Source organism: Bombus pascuorum, chromosome 3 (assembly GCF_905332965.1).
Source record: "Bombus pascuorum chromosome 3, iyBomPasc1.1, whole genome shotgun sequence".
Lineage (NCBI taxonomy): Eukaryota > Metazoa > Arthropoda > Insecta > Hymenoptera > Apidae > Bombus > Bombus pascuorum.
In genome coordinates this window covers 7053275-7071791 of record NC_083490.1, presented here as the reverse complement: position 1 = coordinate 7071791, position 18517 = coordinate 7053275, and the positions used below count along the sequence as shown (strand labels likewise).

Here is an 18517-nt window from a genome sequence, read left to right as displayed (position 1 = left end):
ATAAATGTCAGAAATATCACAAAATGATATGTACAGTTAAAAATAATAATTCGAGTTATAATGTGGAAAAAAAATTTTAATAAAAAATCAAAATTGATAATACACTAATAAAAATGAAACAGATACACATATATGTGTATTAACACTGTACGTCCCGAAGGTACTAAAACGTGACGATTTTCGTAGATAATTTTATGACACGCTGAATAAACAGGTCGTAGCATTAAATAAAACAATTTCATACTTAATATTTAATAAACATTTCATATGTAATAAACTTTTAAAGTTGCAGTAAAAGATGTGTTATGTACTTCGTATACAAGTCATTCGTATTAATAAATTCTGATTTCATGGTTAAATTATTATAAAATATTATTCTGAATGTAGAAAATACAAATTATACAATATAAAAACTCTAAATCTATGTATGTGCATGTTTTATATTACATCAACTCAATTTTATTTTGAGTGCTCCCTGAACAAAGAAATTTTTTACATGTGAATTATATATGTATATATATTCAAATAATTTATTAACTTTCGTGTAAAATAGAAGAAAACTGTTAGTTTTTCTTAAGATCTAAGGCTTTAATAAAAAGAGAGTATATTAGTAATATGTATATATTCAATAGAATAAAAAATTTAATTATAATAAAAAACGAGCAATTTTATTCAAAATAAATATACTTTGTTTTCTCAATAAGTATATAAAGATAGGAATGATTTATTAGTGTAAGTACACGGTTACATGTACTATTACACAAAAAAGAGATAAAAGGTGTAATAAATACTCTCAGATCATCAACTTGGTAATTACAATAGAACATAACCTAAAGTGTTGAATTTGGTTCTCTGGCTTATAACTTATTACTTCGAATTTGCATACACGGTTAATTGTTGAATGATAAAATGGAAATACGTTTAAAACATTCTAAGTATTTTTAACGATCTATGTTACAAAGTTATAAATTTTTGTGTTTTACTGATAGTTTTCTCTTAATCTAATTTAAAAACTACATTATGACTATAAATAAGTAAAATTGTGTAAAATTTAAATTACTATCCTTATATTTCTACCCTTTCCACGTTTGTAAACAAATTTCAGTACATACATGATGAAAATAGTTTTAATTACATGCCGAACAGCTTTGCAATATTGACGAGCGTTATTCCCATCAACAACTTCTTATCGGAATCGGTTAAAACATGAAAATTAAAAGTTAAAGAGTTTCATTATTGTAACGGGGTTTTCAATACCTTTTCGATACGATTGTTCCTCTTCTTGAAAAATAAATATAGTATAGAGATATTAAAAAAAGTATTAATTGTATAACAAATATTTGCTTAATCTGTTTATAAAAGTCTATGCTGAGTCTAAAGTCGATGAATATTACAGTATTCTTGAAATATTTTAAAACTGTATATCTGTTGATATATTCATTTAATAAATATGAATTAAATAAACGTACGAAATGATTCTTATTCCATTATTGGGGATACATTTTCAAAATAGCAACACAGATTTCTATTGGATCTGTTTCAAATGGATGAATTAGCATAGCAGTTCTCACATGTTCTTCAGGAAAGATATTTGCCAAATGGTAATGTATTTTTGTTCTGGTATCGAGAAAATCCCTTAACATATCCGTCGGCATAGCCGAATACAAGGGAGATGTAGGGACATTTAACTGTGAATCTGAAGCACCCAGCCGTTGACACGATCCTGATGGTACAGCCAAGTTTGAATTATTTGATAACCAAGCTTGGTAAGAATCAGGCGCCGAAGCAATACGTGTTACGTGTTGATGACACTGCCCTCCTTCAGAACGATCCCAACTAAACAATTGTTTAATTAATTATGATTGTAAAAAAATTTTTCTTTTTCGTCATTCCCGCTTAATTATTATTGAATCTTACAATCAATATTATAATATAAGAATTGTAGAAAAAATAAGAACTCACTTCATGCCAGCTCTGTAGGGTGATTCGTTACTAGAATGTCTACTTAAGGCTCTGTGCTGTGCTGTAGAAGATGTTATTGCAGTTTGTTGTGATAATGAACTTGTCTGAGATGCTTGCTGGTATTGTCTCAGCTGATGAAGTCGAGGATCGTACACTGGATTTAAAGTTAACTGCCTCTGCAGTTTCTTATGTATATTTGGTGGCTCTGTTTCTGGTTTATTCAATCTTCCTGTCGATCGACAGGAAGAACGATAACCTGTTAATAAAAATTAGTTTGTTTTAGTAGAAACAAATAAGAATAATATAAATATTATTTATTTTGCATTAAAAGAAATACGTTAGGGAAAATCCTAATACCTTGAGAACTTGTGGTAGGTGGCACTTGTAAACCATGTATCGTGGAATTCATTGACTGATCAAGCGTGACATTTTCTGCAGATCTGCTTTTTGTAACCGAAGGTAATGGTTGGATACTGGTAGTTACTGTTGATTTGGTTTTACAAAGCGGTTGATGTTGAAACGCATTGGTCGATATATTGCTGGATAAAAATACATTTGGACTTGAACCTCTTACTTGAAGCTGCTTTTGTACATGTTCTACTAATTTCTCTGTGACTGATTTTTGAGGATGAAGACCTCTTTCTGGATGTCGAAATTTACACTTATTTCCATAAGTGCATTTCTGCAATGAAAAAAGATTATTTTTGACCAATATTATCTCACTTTCTTGATTATTGTTGTTTCTAATAAATTCTTCCAAATACTTACAGAATTAGTTATTGTTTAAATAATTTGATAAAATCTAGACAATATTTAACATACCTTCGCGTATGGACAAGGTGGTGCTGGATCAGATTTTTTGGGAAAAGTTCTCAAAAAATTGTCTAAAGTGGGACCGCTTCTACCTAGTGGATCGTCTGGTGGCATAAAGCGATCATTTACAAAAGTATACATCAAAATTCTTTCTTCTACAACTTTTCGAAATTCCGGATTTTCCTGTGCCAAATCTCTGTAATTATCATTGCTGACAACAATACCATCGATTTCTGCTGCGAGTTTCAAAATATAGCGATCATCGTAACAAACCATTCTTTTCCCACCAACTAATCTAAAATGAACAATTAAGAACTATTTTAAAGTAATAAGGATTTAAAATCATTTCTTGCAGAGTTACCGTTACTATTAACAGTCAATAATAATATATATTAATACTTTCGATGCGTCTTCATAGTAAATGCTGCCTTTTAAGTCCTTAATGCTTAAATACTTATATTGTATTAAATACTTATATACTTAGAGACATATTAAGTAGAAAAAATACAACAAAAATACATGATGTTAAATAATGGAAATACTTTGTAAGAATCGATAAGTTGGTCTTTCTCAAGTTGAATTTTATTAAAATAGAGTTTTATTTAGAAAGTTATTTATTATGAAATGGCCGGATGTATCGTTAGGTTCAAGGATCGCTATCGCTTAGGCTGACCTAGATTTGTTTTCTGCAGAGACAAACTATTTTTAAGTATTAATAGTAACTTTTATAAATATTAATAATAATTAATAACTTTTAAATATTGATAAATAACGCTTTAAATTTGTATTCTTCATTATAGTTATTATAATCTCATTTTAGTTTGAAGAAACCATTTAACTTTTGTACCATCTATATATATCCTATGTCTAATAGCAGCTATTTGTTAAACTATTTTCTTTTGCATAATATGCCGTGATACTCAAATATTAGCTAAAATTGATCCTAAAACACTTTTGTATATCACCGTACATTATTCATACGTTATATGCATTGATTAATTGACTCATACATTGATATACAAACCTGGATGGAGTAAAAACCAACAAACGATCCCTCTCCAATTCTCCCAAAATTTCTTGGTCGGCGATCGGATTATCAATCCTGGAAGTTTCCTTTCTCCACTTCGGCACAAATACGGTAATTTCTTTGTGCCCTCGAGCTTTAAACCAATCCACGCAAATTTTAATTCCTCTACAAGAAAATATTTCCTTGTTTCCATGACTCATCGCCACATTGCTTCCATCAATTACAACAGATCTGAGACTACTGGAGCATCCGCTGTTTTCATTGGACATTAAATCAGTGTCCGCGACATTATCAGGCTCCTCTGGTGTATCAACCGATTTTTGAGAACAGCTAGCACCGAGTTTTATCAACTCAGCCAAAAGTTCGTTTTGTTCCGGATCTGGACCCAATTTTTCCAACGCTGTTTGAACTAAACGTTCCGTGTATCCAAGCTTAAGAGCGAATTCTACTCGGGCAGTATACCCTAAAAAAAAAATAAATATTTAACAATTTTAACAACATACGATAGTCTCTTGTACGAAGCTAGCGTTAAACGTGGCTTGATGACATGGCTATGTTAATCGCATTACGTTCAAATACATATGAAGAAAAGACAATTTGAGAAGTTTAAACCGGACTATGAGAAAATAGAAACAAATGCTACATAGACAGTATCGGTGGATAAATCATGTCTTCGAGATGACCAAAGCAGTGAAATTGTCGTGGAAATGAAGATCGTGAAGACTATAGCGGCGGAGTAGCAGTATCAAATGGCAAAGAGATAGAATGAATAAAGTTCACGAATATTATTGTCTTCCGCGATATTCAGTGCGCAACTAGAAGCTACATTTATAAATTTTCTTTTTCAAATAATAGCTATTTATACACTGTAATCTATGAGATTTAATGATAATACTATATTCAACCTTCACAGTAGTATGGTCTTTCGAATAGGAGACATATAACGTTACTGGAATATCACGCAAAGATGATAAAAAAGTAAGCATACGATAAAACTAAAGCTTAGAAAAGAAACGAAATCTATCGTTTGCCAATATTGCCAAAGGTACGAGAACATATAAATGGAATCGTTCCAGGTACTTTAACTCCAACACTTAGGTATATGCAATGTATATACACCCTAAGCTTAGTTAGATATTATTATCTATCAAAGGAAGACCTATATTATTAATAACTATGATGAGTAAAAATTGAAATATTGCTAAGTACTTGCCTACGTGGAGATTAAACTATCAGCAGCTATTATCCCCTTATTAATAAAACTATGAACCAAAAATAAATACCATATATCTATTGATAACATAATAAATACAAAATAAAACGTTTAAAGAATGATGTTATTAAATTAAACGATTTAAGTGTATTTTAAAGAAGCCAAGCTTAAAAAAGCAAGATAAAAATGAATGTCGTTTAAACGATAAGTCGAATAAATAATATAGTAAATATTAAGGTAGTATGTAAATATTTAAGTCTAAAGGAGATCTTGAAAAATAATACGAAGAGAGGTATTAACGCACCTGACCAGAAAAGGATTAACGGATTAATCAAAAGATCGATAGTTAGCAGGAGAACGTCTCATTTCTGTGAGTTGGAAGAATTGTGCTTTAAAATGGGTAATAAATAAAAGAAGCAGGTGAACGAGGGCAAACTCACCGAGGAGAGTAGTAAGAAACCCGACCTCGAATAGACTCAAATATCTATGATGGCCTGTCACATAAAGAAGCTTAGGATCTTCGGTTGGAACACACGAAGCATCAGTGCCAGGAGGGGAGGAATTCCTAAAATGTTAGAGAAATTTGTGATAGGTATGTGCACGATGTCATGACAAAAGTTTAAAGATGATTTCGAAGTGCATGATTTCAAAACTGTACATCTAAGAGAGGTTTGAGGAGAAGCGATGATATTATTACTTTTCCAAGGGAAAGTATCAATTTAAGATTTTTAACAGATTAGCATACGTATACACAAACCTATAAACGATCTCCACGTAGGTAAGTAGAAAGCTTTTCGAAATAAATTTACGTTTATCTAGAATTTAACGATATTAAAGCTAATAATAATATTTTACCCGAGATATCATTGTTAAATATTTAATAATAATAGTTGTTAAATTTATCGAATCGTTATTGTTAACAATACATTAGGTTACTGATAAAATACGAAATCTTTTTACATTTAGTTAGTTGAAGATAAATGACTTTTTTTTTTAATAAATCTTGTACCTGGACTCTGAACCGGTGGACTTCCTTGCACTGTGACATATTCTGCAAATTCAGCAGCCAACGTATCTGAGGCGGTCCGGGACACATCTGAATGACTTGACGTAGATACCTATAATTCGAAATGAAAGCTATTAATCGAAGACAATGAGTTAATGAAATTTTTCATTTCATCTTCCTCTATCCAAATATCCTAATAATTAGGGAACTTTCTACTATCCGAATATTCTGTTAACCGAACAGGATATCTCCTAGTAACGGATGCTCTTTTTCTTGGTAGGAGGATTTTGAGAAAAAATCTTGTATTATAATTAAAATGCAAATGAAATAAAATATCGCACATAGGCACAAAATGTTAAAAAGATTAAATTTCTTCAGATTTTGATAGACAAACGATGATAGTAAATTCTTATATAAAAGAAAATCCTTATGTTTTCGATGAATATTTACATATAAAAAAATGTCGTTTATTTAAAGATTACGCGTCTTATACAAATAAATTATAATTTTGTAAAAAATCTGTTGCATTACTTTTACAAAGTCGAACAAATATTTTGGTTTCCTGGAACGTTTACAATGTCGTAAAATTTATAAATAAATTATTTTGCGATAGAACGTGCAATGAAATTATATCTCGAATGCGATAAAACGTGGAAAAATGATCTCCCGTGAGAAAATGCAAGATGTTTCTTCTCGCGCGCTTCTTCACTACGTCCGTGCATCAAATTTTTGGTTAAAACATGAATTCACAGATGGAGCGATCATTCCTACAGACACGACAATACAAAAGTGTCATAAAAGTCCATAGATACGTAAATACTTGTACAAGTACCTGCAATTCCACTTGTGAATGAATATTCGTAGATCCCACTGAATCTTCAGCTTCGTAGTCGCTATCGTAGGAAGAATCTTCTGCGTCAGCAATACTTTCAGTTTCCAGAACGGTACAATCAACGTATTTCTGAAAGCAAAATTAAACGATCAAGCGGTGATCCGTATCGACAAAGATTTTGAGAACATACCGAATACATTTTATCTATGAAATTATAATTCACCTATTACATTCCCCTCTTATCACATTTTCTAATTTATGACAATATCATTGAGCGCAACTGTTAGTCGGCTAACGATAATTAGCTGATCGATGACAATTATTGCGATAATATTAATGGGCCAAATATAATGCAAACGAAGGAAAATCCGTATTATCGAAATTTTAAATATCATTAAATCTTTAGACGAAGCTAAATTTTTGAAAGAGCAAGTAAAACAAAATGCATTAGTCTTAACATTTGCGCAGTGATGGATTTATTCACGCACATTTTCACTTGATTCTACTAATTGCATCATTACGACTTTCTTCTGTTGACTCGTGGCACATAAAACTTCTTCGCACTAACGACGAAGATAACGGACTTGGAATCAATTAAAAACGAAAGAAATAGTTTGAATACAATTTATTTTTATTCTTCTACACTTTCATCTTTCTTCTAAATATACACGAAATAAATATTTATACACACTTAACACTATCGGATTAAAGATTCTTATCGTTAACGTTGCTACGTCTGAACGCGTTAAACGTAGCTGTGTCCAAGAGGAAAAGATTCAAAAAAGAAAACTTTCGCTCGAAAGACCGATTTATACTATATTCTTTTTTTAACATTTTTATTACCAACGGAAGATTTCGATAACGATAATTTTAGTAATTATCTCGAACACGTGAGACAGATCGCCATTGCACATTCGTAGACTTATCTTTGATAAGAATTGCATTTCGGTTCACATTAGGAATCTTCATCGCCGACACTAAATCGTATTTAAACAGACGTAGACGTAGTCACATCAGGCTCACTCACGCGCGCATGTCTAATCTCAAAATCTAACCTACCAATCTACGATATCTATCAATTGTCAGTTTACCGTCAAACATATCCTTTTACATTGCCCTAAACACAATTATTCTAGCAACGAATACCATATCAAATGAACTTCAAGTGAAAATCTCTGTGATAAAAACCACGTTTCAAGCGTTTTCTTTTTTCTGAAAACAAGTAGTAAATATCTCTCTGTATTCGCATTGTCGTCGCTGATATATATATCACTATATAACTAACCACCATATAAAAAAAATTTCTTTTTAATCTCATTTTCTATATCGAACGCACAAATTGGTGGATATCATTAGAAAAATGTTAAACAAGAACTAATTTACATTGGAAATGACATAGGGAGACGGGGGATAAACGGAAGTGTATTTCCTACGTCGATTAGCTTTCTGTATTCTTACGTTTGGAATTAAGATATAACGTCTGATTTTAGTCACGGTTACAAAATTATTTAAGATAACGTGACATTTTGTTGGAGTCGTGCTAAGTGACTATTTATGTACATACGGTTGATACTATAATTGTGTTTCCTTCGAGCTGCTTTTCTATTATTTTTCCAACCACCGGTATTTTTTCGCGTGCTTTAGTTCCATTTAGCGCCACTATTACGTCTGCGGATGAAGGTTGGTTTAAATATGTCAAATTTTCAGTATAATAGTTTCAGTTAGAATGATACAATGTTTTTGTATCGTTAGCTGTTCTAACCTTACGAATCCTTATCTTCGCGAATTTATTGGAGTCACGTATTTAATTTAAATTATGCGCGGCAAAGACAATTGGAGGCGTTTCTTTCTTAAAAGAAGATGCACCGAAGCTTTCTAATAGATATATCTCCTACTCCATCTCTACGACCATCGATTTACCCGGTGATGAAATGATGAACTAATCTTTTTTCAAATAATTTTCTTCAATTGAGAAGTTTTCTTACATATGCAGATCTTTGTTCAGTAAAGACTTTTCTTATCGTTTGATATTTATTCTGTATATTTTATTCCTTGTTTGTTCCTTCTTACGAACGAAATTAGCATTACTTCTAAGAGATAAACTCCCGCTTTACGAATTCCTGATTTACCAACGATCGCCAGGAACCAATTAATTCGTAAAAGCGAATACCCTACGTGTGTATATTTGTATATCCTTTGGCGCCGAGAAAACTGAATGATTGGAGCTGGATGAAGTCTGTAATTCAGGTTTTGTTTCAGCAAATTTGAAGGAGATTAGACAGCTTGTAGTGATTATATGATTTTTGAGATATTTACTTGAAACCACAATTGAAACCAAATTCTGGACTAATACACTTTGTATGAGATAAAAATTTCTATCCTGAGAGAACGACATGAAAATGAATATAATGATTCTTGTAATTACTTCGCGACGAGTTCTAGAATATTAAGAAATATTACCATTCCAATTTGTTAGATCGCCCAATTTAGGTCATGATCTCACTCTAACATAATTACTTATAAAACAATAAAACAGAAAGAATATGTCATTAATCGGTATGAGAAAAACCAGGAAAGAAAATATAAATGTATTCCAAATGAAAGTTATAAATGTTAAATAAAACAATAAGCAAGTAAAGTGATTTATATACAGGTAACGCCTTTCATATCGTAATAACAGTTCATTAATGAAATAAACACATTCATGAAATATTTTTCTTTCGTTCTCTAACATTGCTTAATATATAGTATATTATATAAGTATGTAATAAAAAAAAGTACTTAAGCTATATTGTAGAATACTTTTAATCAACGGAAACACAGTAAAGGCTACCATTACTGTATCCGTATCTAATCTAAATTGTCACGCTTAAAAATACAAAACAATGTAGTACAAAATAAACGTAGAAATCGTGAATGACAGATTTCCGATATTATGGTTTCTAATTTTTAGATATAAGATACACAATAATAATATACAAACGAATGGTTTAGAAACCAAAAATCGAAAGCAATTACTAAAAGAACTTACCTTTCCGGCGACGGTCATATCTCCTTCCACGAATTGTAATCGATCGTATCCTTTCGCGTCCAAAGACCTTCTCGAATCCGTACAAATACTATTATGTATACAAATCATACACACAAGCACGCGCGCGCACACAATGCAAAGCACGAAAGGAAGAAAGATGGAAAGAATAAGCAGCTTTCACAAATACATTCCAGGCTTTGATTAAAATGCGTCGATTGTTACTCGATACTTATTATAGAGATAACAGGAATCCGTGGTAATCTGTGGGAAAGATTTCAACAGAAAGAAATAGGAAAGTCCAAAACACGCTTCCGGGATATTCCGTTAGATCCTGGAACGGTATCGATGTGCAGAAGAAAGCAGGACAAACTCACGACTACTCGCGGCGACGGCCGGTCAGTGAATGGAGCAAGCGAGAGCTACGACGTCATTACCCCCACTACTTGCCATGGTCTCCAAGCAATGTCGTCACATCGTCATATGCAGCGATGGCCACGAACCAAGTGAAATACTAATTAGTTTATGAACAAATGAATAATGTGTACAAGTTATCTATATCCTTTAATACGAGGTTAGAGTTATAATTTTAATTTTACTAACTTTTAAATGTTACCTGTTATTATTCGATATTAAAAGAAATACGTATGTCCCTTTAAACTATATATACATACGTATTGTAGTTTTATCTTAATTTAACCTTTGATAAACATTGTATATCAGTGGTAATGTAATAAAATAGGTAATGTCAAAGTATATGAGAAATTTTTTAATTAATACGATAATAATATGTATATGATAACACTAAATAAATAAGGAATTATATTAATATTGTTAATACGACTTTTGTCTGTTCGTGCTGCATGTTTTTGAAATAATTAATAATTTCTGTTGCTTTTACAAAATCATGGTGAAAATAGAAGTAATAAAGATAATGAAAGTTTGAAGGGACTAAAAGGATTATTATAGCTCGTAAACGATTTCTTACTACGATACAGTTGTTTTTCCGTTTTCTAGATAGTACATAAAATATACAATAAAATTGCTCTTATGAATGCCATATCGGCAAGATACAAACCTGTAAAGTGATATATAAGATCGAAACTTGATTTTGCCCTAACTGTAACTTTATTATTATCTATACTAAAAAATATACTTATATACAGAATCCTCTTTATTTTCTGGCTCTGTTTTCTAGTAACATTAATTTACGAAATACATATTAATTAAATAGCATAGTACACACAAAATTAATATAGGTAATTATTAAATCAAATGCAAATTTTGGAGACATATTTATATGTATACAAGTTACATAACGGGTAATAATATATTTCAACTGCTACATCTATTTATCTACTGGCATGATCTTAAATATGTAACTCTTTATATGAACGTTATTATAAACTAGAAAATTATTAAATTGATCTTAATAAATATTTCCTGCAAGAATGGTGCAATTGTCTAAAGAAAAGAGTTACAAGCTCTGTAATTTCATAACGTTCACTAGGGTAACTAACAATTTTGTAAGCAGAGTTTAGATTAAAATGAGTTAAATTAATAAAAATAAAGATTCGATGGCATATATCCAAACTATTTCAAACATTTGAGATCTCTTTTCATAAATAAAGACGTTTATATGTTACAGAAATTCTAATTTGTTATAAATATTAAATCGAAGTTTTTTCCTTTCTTCAGTAAATAAAGCGTTTGTTTGAAGTTTCTAAATCCTTTTTTTGACACCCTATATATAAGAAATACGATATTTATAAATTGTTTATAATGGAGTGACAACATCATGCATAGCATATCGCCATGTCCATGCTCTCGCGATTTCATCAAACCTTTCACGATCGTTCATATACATTTCTCCCAATTCCGGTTCCATACAGACCTGTACATTTTATATTTATTAATATATATTATTAATATTAACGATGTGTTATATTAACTTTAATATTATTTTTTAAATATTATACGATTAAAAATCTTATATAATTATCACCGACATGTGATTATTAACACAATGTAATTTATTTATAAATAGTTTTAAAAAATAAATGAGTGCAATGTTTGTTAAATTATTATTATTCTCTATATTACCTGACAATATGGATCCGTGAGCAAGCTTTGAACACTGATTAACACCTTCGAAATTGTTAATGCTAACGACCAGTTATGAAGTATTGAGTCTATTCCAACATCACCATGTCTAGAAACATTTGGATGAAGTATTTTTGTAAGAAATCTTACTATCGGTGGATACAAAGGGTAACTGCAAAAGTTTAAGAAGAATGTAAGAAAAAGAAATTAGAAAATTGAAATCGAACAACGATTATATAAATAATATTTATTACATCTAACCGAAGAGAGACTATATCAATCTGTAAACATTGATTTCGACAAGATTTACTCTTAAGAAATCTGTTATTTTTATTTGTTAAATTTATTTTACATTCCTACATATGAAGTATGTAGGAACATAAATTAATAGTAAAAAACATAGGTAAATCAATATAATTTTATAATGTAAAGCAGTCAAAAATATCTCAAGAAAATTTGGAAATTGAAATAATTGCTTATATTTAAAAAAGACTGTCCCGAAATGTGATTCAGATTCTCTCAATTTTCGAAAATTTTGATATTTATGAGTCGCGAGATACTTTCAAAAATCTGATCCGACTCCGAGGAAAATTCTCGACTTGACTCGATCTAACATGTTTAAGTTCTCGCATACCTCTAATAATAAGAAAAATACACATTTATACATACGTGCACGGGACTTGCAGGTAAAGATAAAATAAACCTCCTTCGTACGGACTCCCTACAGGTCCGGTTATCGTAGCTTGCCAATGGCAACATTTCTGATCCAAGGGTGTTGCTTCAATACCCTCAGGAGGATCTATTCTTAAACTTTTAAGCTCGCTATGCAAACGATTTTTTCTCCATGAATTCTCTTCAATACTTGGCGATCGAGACATCAAACACGCTTGTGCTAAACACGTTCTACAAGGCGCTGAAGAAGCCAAAAAATCATATAGTTTATACCAGTTTTTAACAGTTCCAATAGGTTTGTATAAAGGCCATCGTAATTTCACATTTCGTTGCCACTGCTGTGGCGTTACGTGTGTCGATAACAAACCACACCATCTACGGCAAACATTCGCAGCTGACCAAAGACTAACATCATCCAAATGTGAGAAGACAACTAACAATACTTCAGGTGGTAATCTTTCCATTAAGCCTGGTTCAGCGATAGATTCATATTCGACGTGCTTATAATTCGTTAACATCTCTAATCGTTCAGACAAGTTATTCGATCTTGACATTTCTCCTGTATTATTTTGTACTTTGTAATTCCGATAATAATGTGGTCGACTTTCTACTTCCTTAACTCTCTGGAATGGGACAATGTTATGTAATGGTCCATCTGCCACACGTGCAGAACTAGAAGTGGAATCTTTTTCTTTATAATTTTCACGATGAGTATCATTGTTTCCATTATCTATATTTTGCATACTGTCAGAATGGACGCTGTGTGAAAGCTGCGCATTTTGCGATACAACTGCCATATTTTTTGGGCTACTTGTATTTATACCGTGATGTAGTTGCTGCGCAAGTAAAATATGTCTGTTCCTTGAACCATATCTCGGAGGCTTGATACAGCGTACACCGGATCTTTTCACTAAGTTTGACACATTCGCGTTTTGCGCAGAATTTTGTTGCTGTTGACTTGCTCTTCTTTCATGATTGTAATAAAGTTCTGTTGGCTCGTCATTTCCTGAATCTTCATCATCTGATTTCTATATGTAAAAAATAAAAGACAATATGTATATAAGTACACACATACATATCTTTTTTTTCTTGTTTGCTAATGAACTTCATTTATTCGTATGAAACACAGATAACTGGATTTTTATCAAATAATTAGTCACAAAAATGTTTATCTTTTACATTAAAGGCAGAGCATCGATTGGACGAAAATTGATAAATGAAAATATAATCGAGATTGAATATAAAAAAGCTGGATACTGGAAATATTTAATTACGATGGGAATTACAGACTTGAAAGATTTTCAAAAAATAAAAGAAATGTGAAAATGCTCGTTTTCCCGATAAAGAAGCGCATATCTATTTGTACAGAAATTCACACGAATTATTGAGAAGAGTATGAGTCACTATCAAGTAAAGGATACAAGATGATCAACCATAGTAACAGTGAAGAAGAGAGATTCGTTAAATATGATCGCAGTTCGCGTGCAGAGAATAGGAGGTGACCTATTAGGAAGGATTATTGAAGAAGTTACAAGGGCGATACTTTGATGATGAACATTAAATAGACGATAAAATTAGGCATTATTATATCATATAATTGTATGATATTTAAATAAATGAAGTTCTACTATGTATACGTATATAAAACAATACAACATACTTGACTGAAAATGGGAACTGGTAAAAAACCGATGTCATTAGGAAATAGAAATGCGTGACATGTTGGACAAACAGGTTCCTCAAAACATGGTCCATAATATCCATTGCAGAAACAACAAGTAATCGTCTAAAACAAATATATAAAATATTTGCAGTAATATAATGTAATGCGAGACTTTGTATTAAAAGTTATTATATAAAATGTATCATTTCCAAAATAAATGAAATAAAATTTAGTTATTAGTAAACTTCATAATTTAAATAAATAATAATAAAAAGTCTTTAATATTTTGTTATAAGTTATACAGATAAAGAGCTTCCATAAAATGATAAAAAATCTTGAATTACTGAAATTACAAATATCATTTTAAGTGTAAATGATCACCAGTTTAGTACTATCAATACTTTTTGAAATATCTAGTTAACTAACTAATAAAATTAATGATAAATATTATATATAAAAGAATTAACAAAGCAAAGTGTTTTATACATATTTATTTACATTTATAAATAATTATACACACTTGTTATACTAACACAGTAATTTGATAAATACTTCAGTGTGACATTTAAAATTAAAAAACAATGTGATATTAAAAACAATAACATTGTTGTTTAATGTTGTTTCAAGAATAATATATATAATTGTAATAGATATAATAATTCATGTTTACGAATCCTTTTATTGAACGTCCATAAGATCACAAAATTTTTTTAATTGTGTAACACGTACTCTAAAAAACTTGCAAGTTCTTACAACGACAGGTTCTCATTCCGCTGTTTTCCTCTTACATCTTAGGCTTCAACACGGCAACATTACTGCGAATCCGGTTATTTTATACACCCATGTTTATGGCCCATAATTTGCAGATTATAAGTGTAAACGATAGTTAGCTACTACGGTATTTACTTTATTGTGAAATATACGAATGGTCGATTAAAAACTTGAATGTTGAAAATCAAGAAATCAAAAAACCGGGACGTAGTTGTAAACCGACCGGGTCACTGGCACAAGGGTTGAAAACCAGGACGTATGGTAACTATACAGTAGCTTACGAAAGTATCCAAACAGTTCTAGAAATTCTGTATGTATATATCATACAAAACATTTTGAAATCATTAGCATTATATCGAGACACGACTGTCGTGATTATATTGGTAAAATTGGAAATGGTCCTGAAAATGTATATAGAAGTTACAAGATACGAGTATTTATTGGAAGCATATATTTTCCAAAGATCACCAAATTTGAACAGTTAATTATTCATTATATTAATAAACCACAATATGTAGTGCATCTCTAGCTAATGGGTATATTTAAGACTACTATTCATGTTGTATATTAATTTTATTCAATTAAGTTTATGTTTGTCATTAAGTTTATGTTTGGAATAAATGTTTTGTAATTTCTCTACACATTTCCGAATTGTTTTAAATTTTACTATTATAATCACAATAATCGTGTCTTATTATAGCGCTAATGAAATTTTAGGAAGTTTCGTATAATAAACATAATATATTCATACAAAAATTCTGATAAGTGCTTGAATACTTTCGTGAGCCACTGTACTTTTAAGACGAAAGACGTTTGTTAAGAGAAATAGCGTATAAAGTCATTCAAACTACAGAATCTTTGTAAGATCCTCATACTTGAGTAATATATAATAATTTCAAACTTTATCGTGAATATACGGAACCGCGGATACGATACCTGTTCCTAAATAAGTCATGAGCACTGAGGAAATCCGAAAATGCAACAATACGAAATGTAAATTAATCCTTTTATATAATTATGATATTATTTAAAAATAAAACGAGTGATACCAGGTTTGGAGTCGTTTTCAACAGAATAGTCTTCTATAAATTTCTACTTGAAAAAACAGAGAAGGAACGAGACAGAGGGAAGGAAAGATGTTTTTAAATTAAAAGAAAACTGGAAATTAAAAATCATTAACTTACTATGATCTCCCTTATTTCTACTTCTACTATTATTTCCCAGATGTTTTTCTTTTTCACTTTATTTAATTGACTTTTTAATATTAAATATTTCTAAGTATATATAAGATTATCATTAACATTCAGTAGAATATTATGTTTTATATTAATAGAACATCCCATGAAACTAATAAAAAATAATATTTCTTAGACACAATTTGTCTTATTAGATTGCTCAAATCTTACACTGGATAATGCTTTGAAATTCAAATATTGTTATCATCCAATTTCAGTTGATTTCAATGTGAACAAATCAATAAAGCATTGCGATGATTATATAACCAAGAGAAAACTCTTTATTAGTGCAATTAATAAACAAAAGTATCTTAAATTTGCTAAACCATATGTTAACAAAGGTAAAAATTTGTGAAATGTAGTTGCATGCAGTGAAAAATGAAAATTTAATGTTTTTAGTTTAGATGAAAAGATTAGAGTTTAAGAAAAATCATAAATGCTAATGGCTTGTAAAAATTTATGTCTGATGTATAAATGTACAATTTGCAGATATAAATTCTAAATGACAATAATTGGTCTGAATATAACGATATGTATTATATTTCTAGAAAATACAAACCTATATATTATAAGAAAAATAAATTATCTGTCATGAGCAGATGTTTAATATATATAATTTTAAATATAAAAAATAATTGTTTACACAAATAGTTATTAGATGTAATATGATTATATATGTATAAAAAAATATATATATATGTATATAAATGTCAAATATTCCTGGAATAATATTCATATACATCATTTAGATAAAAATTTATTTCTTTTAATATAAATTGAATATATAAACTAATTTTTAAATTGATGAGAACATACATATTTATATTGCACATATTTTATAACTGCAAATATTATTATTTTATTATTATATATTATTATATTAATAACTATACTAATAACTATATTTATTTTCGTTAGAATTTTTAGTATAATATTTAAGAAATTAATAATAATAGAAATAATAATAATAATATCACAATTTTATTATTTGGAAATTTTTCTTTGACGTTGAACAATTTAAGTGCAAATATAAATATCTAAGTACAACAATTTCTTGTTTAAAAGACTTACCGAAAAATTAAATTCAGGGCAAGGTACATATTCAATAGGTTCTGTAAATTCATCCTCTACATTTAAATTTTCATTATGAGTATCTTCTTTATGTAGTTTTTCCTTGGTTAGATGCGAAGAACCACCTACTACTTTGTCACCAGCCATATTTAAACCATCACAAATGTAATGTTTTTCTACAAAATGTTATAGGTTATCCAAATTATTCGTCCGTGTTATTTACCTTTAGTTAGTATAGTTTCATATTTTTAATACTTGTAATTAATTTCTTTTCAAAGGTAAACAAAAATAACATGAAATATCACTATGTACATACTTTATTCTAACAAAACCCACAAATATGAGAACGATAAAATAGCTATATGGTCTATAATTCTGATTATCTTCAATATCCAGACTCTAGAAGGACAATCGAGTGATGTATTTTACATCTATATAAACCTATGATTTTATATGTATAAAATCTATATTATTTCATTTACTTCTTATTTACTTCATATATGACATTATGAAGAATTTTACATTATTTATTTTAACAAGCCTTCTCATATTTTTTTATATGTATAATTTATATATGTATATGCACATTTCTTCTAAATAAAAATTCATTAAAGTTTATATCATTTTTAATATATAGAAGCTTTAATATGTGAAAAGTAAGCAATTATTAGAAAAATATTGAATTGTACTTCACTAAGATTAACATATTCTCTTCTTATAAATATCTAAAAGAATGATTCAAGCGATATATATAGCTATGTTATGCTTCTGTTATGCTTTTTATATCATACATCCTGAAGTTTTACTATAATTTTTATTTAACCATATTATTTTAAAAGGTTATGCGCGACAAACAACTTTTTTATTCTGATTTTGATCATTATTGCTTCCTTTGCTGTCTTTAGTAAATATTGTCTTTCATTATTGGATATTAACTTGTACAAAAATAAGCGTCGCCCTTCCTTTTATATTTGCTAGCGATTTTATAATATTAAATATATTTTTCTAGGTTTATAATTTAGCTAATGTTTTATTTGATAGTATTCTAATCAGCATTATATTTGCAAATCATATATGATTGACAACTTAAAGGTTTATTCGCGATTGGTGAAATGTTTTCA

General features: G+C 29.6%; 2 protein-coding genes and 1 long non-coding RNA gene across 4 annotated transcripts; 1 reads left to right on the top strand and 2 right to left on the bottom strand.

Moving 5' to 3' along the window:
- Nucleotides 1-218: 218 nt before the first annotated feature.
- LOC132905621 (probable ribonuclease ZC3H12C) lies at nucleotides 219-10265 on the bottom strand. Of its 2 annotated transcripts, none has more exons than XM_060957105.1 (8): nucleotides 9885-10265; nucleotides 6854-6982; nucleotides 6025-6133; nucleotides 3800-4265; nucleotides 2785-3070; nucleotides 2320-2644; nucleotides 1963-2218; nucleotides 219-1836 (listed from the first exon to the last, which is right to left on the bottom strand). In XM_060957105.1, exons 1-8 carry the CDS (start codon nucleotides 9990-9992, stop codon nucleotides 1488-1490), a joined length of 2028 nt encoding a protein of 675 aa, XP_060813088.1. In that variant the 5' UTR covers nucleotides 9993-10265; the 3' UTR covers nucleotides 219-1487. The 2 variants fall into 2 exon arrangements, with proteins under 2 accessions (XP_060813088.1, XP_060813089.1); XM_060957106.1 differs by lacking the exon at nucleotides 9885-10265 and adding an exon at nucleotides 7342-7687.
- Nucleotides 10266-10271: 6 nt separating this feature from the next.
- LOC132905626 (uncharacterized) lies at nucleotides 10272-14438 on the top strand. The gene is made up of 2 exons (XR_009657833.1): nucleotides 10272-10455; nucleotides 13843-14438. It is a non-coding gene; the product is annotated as an uncharacterized LOC132905626 (long non-coding RNA).
- Nucleotides 11038-17866, bottom strand: LOC132905624 (uncharacterized). Its single transcript, XM_060957109.1, has 6 exons — nucleotides 17713-17866; nucleotides 17397-17572; nucleotides 14317-14442; nucleotides 12654-13684; nucleotides 11985-12156; nucleotides 11038-11775 (listed from the first exon to the last, which is right to left on the bottom strand). Exons 2-6 carry the CDS (start codon nucleotides 17541-17543, stop codon nucleotides 11659-11661), a joined length of 1593 nt encoding a protein of 530 aa, XP_060813092.1. The 5' UTR covers nucleotides 17544-17572; nucleotides 17713-17866; the 3' UTR covers nucleotides 11038-11658.
- Between the last annotated feature and the right edge of the window lie 651 nt (nucleotides 17867-18517).

What these genes read in the sequence shown, in the direction of transcription:
- LOC132905621 (XM_060957105.1), bottom strand. Translation starts at nt 9,992, where the DNA reads ATGATTTGTATACATAATAGTATTTGTACGGATTCGAGAAGGTCTTTG. An exon ending in TCCACCGGTTCAGAGTCCAG is followed by an intron (nt 4,266 to 6,024) that starts GTACAAGATTTA and finishes TTTTTTTTTTAG; the next exon opens with GGTATACTGCCCGAGTAGAA. An exon ending in CACCTTGTCCATACGCGAAG is followed by an intron (nt 2,645 to 2,784) that starts GTATGTTAAATA and finishes TTTTCATTGCAG; the next exon opens with AAATGCACTTATGGAAATAA.
- LOC132905624 (XM_060957109.1), bottom strand. Translation starts at nt 17,543, where the DNA reads ATGGCTGGTGACAAAGTAGTAGGTGGTTCTTCGCATCTAACCAAGGAA. An exon ending in CAGTTCCCATTTTCAGTCAA is followed by an intron (nt 13,685 to 14,316) that starts GTATGTTGTATT and finishes TTTTACATATAG; the next exon opens with AAATCAGATGATGAAGATTC. An exon ending in TACCTGCAAGTCCCGTGCAC is followed by an intron (nt 12,157 to 12,653) that starts GTATGTATAAAT and finishes AAACTTTTGCAG; the next exon opens with TTACCCTTTGTATCCACCGA.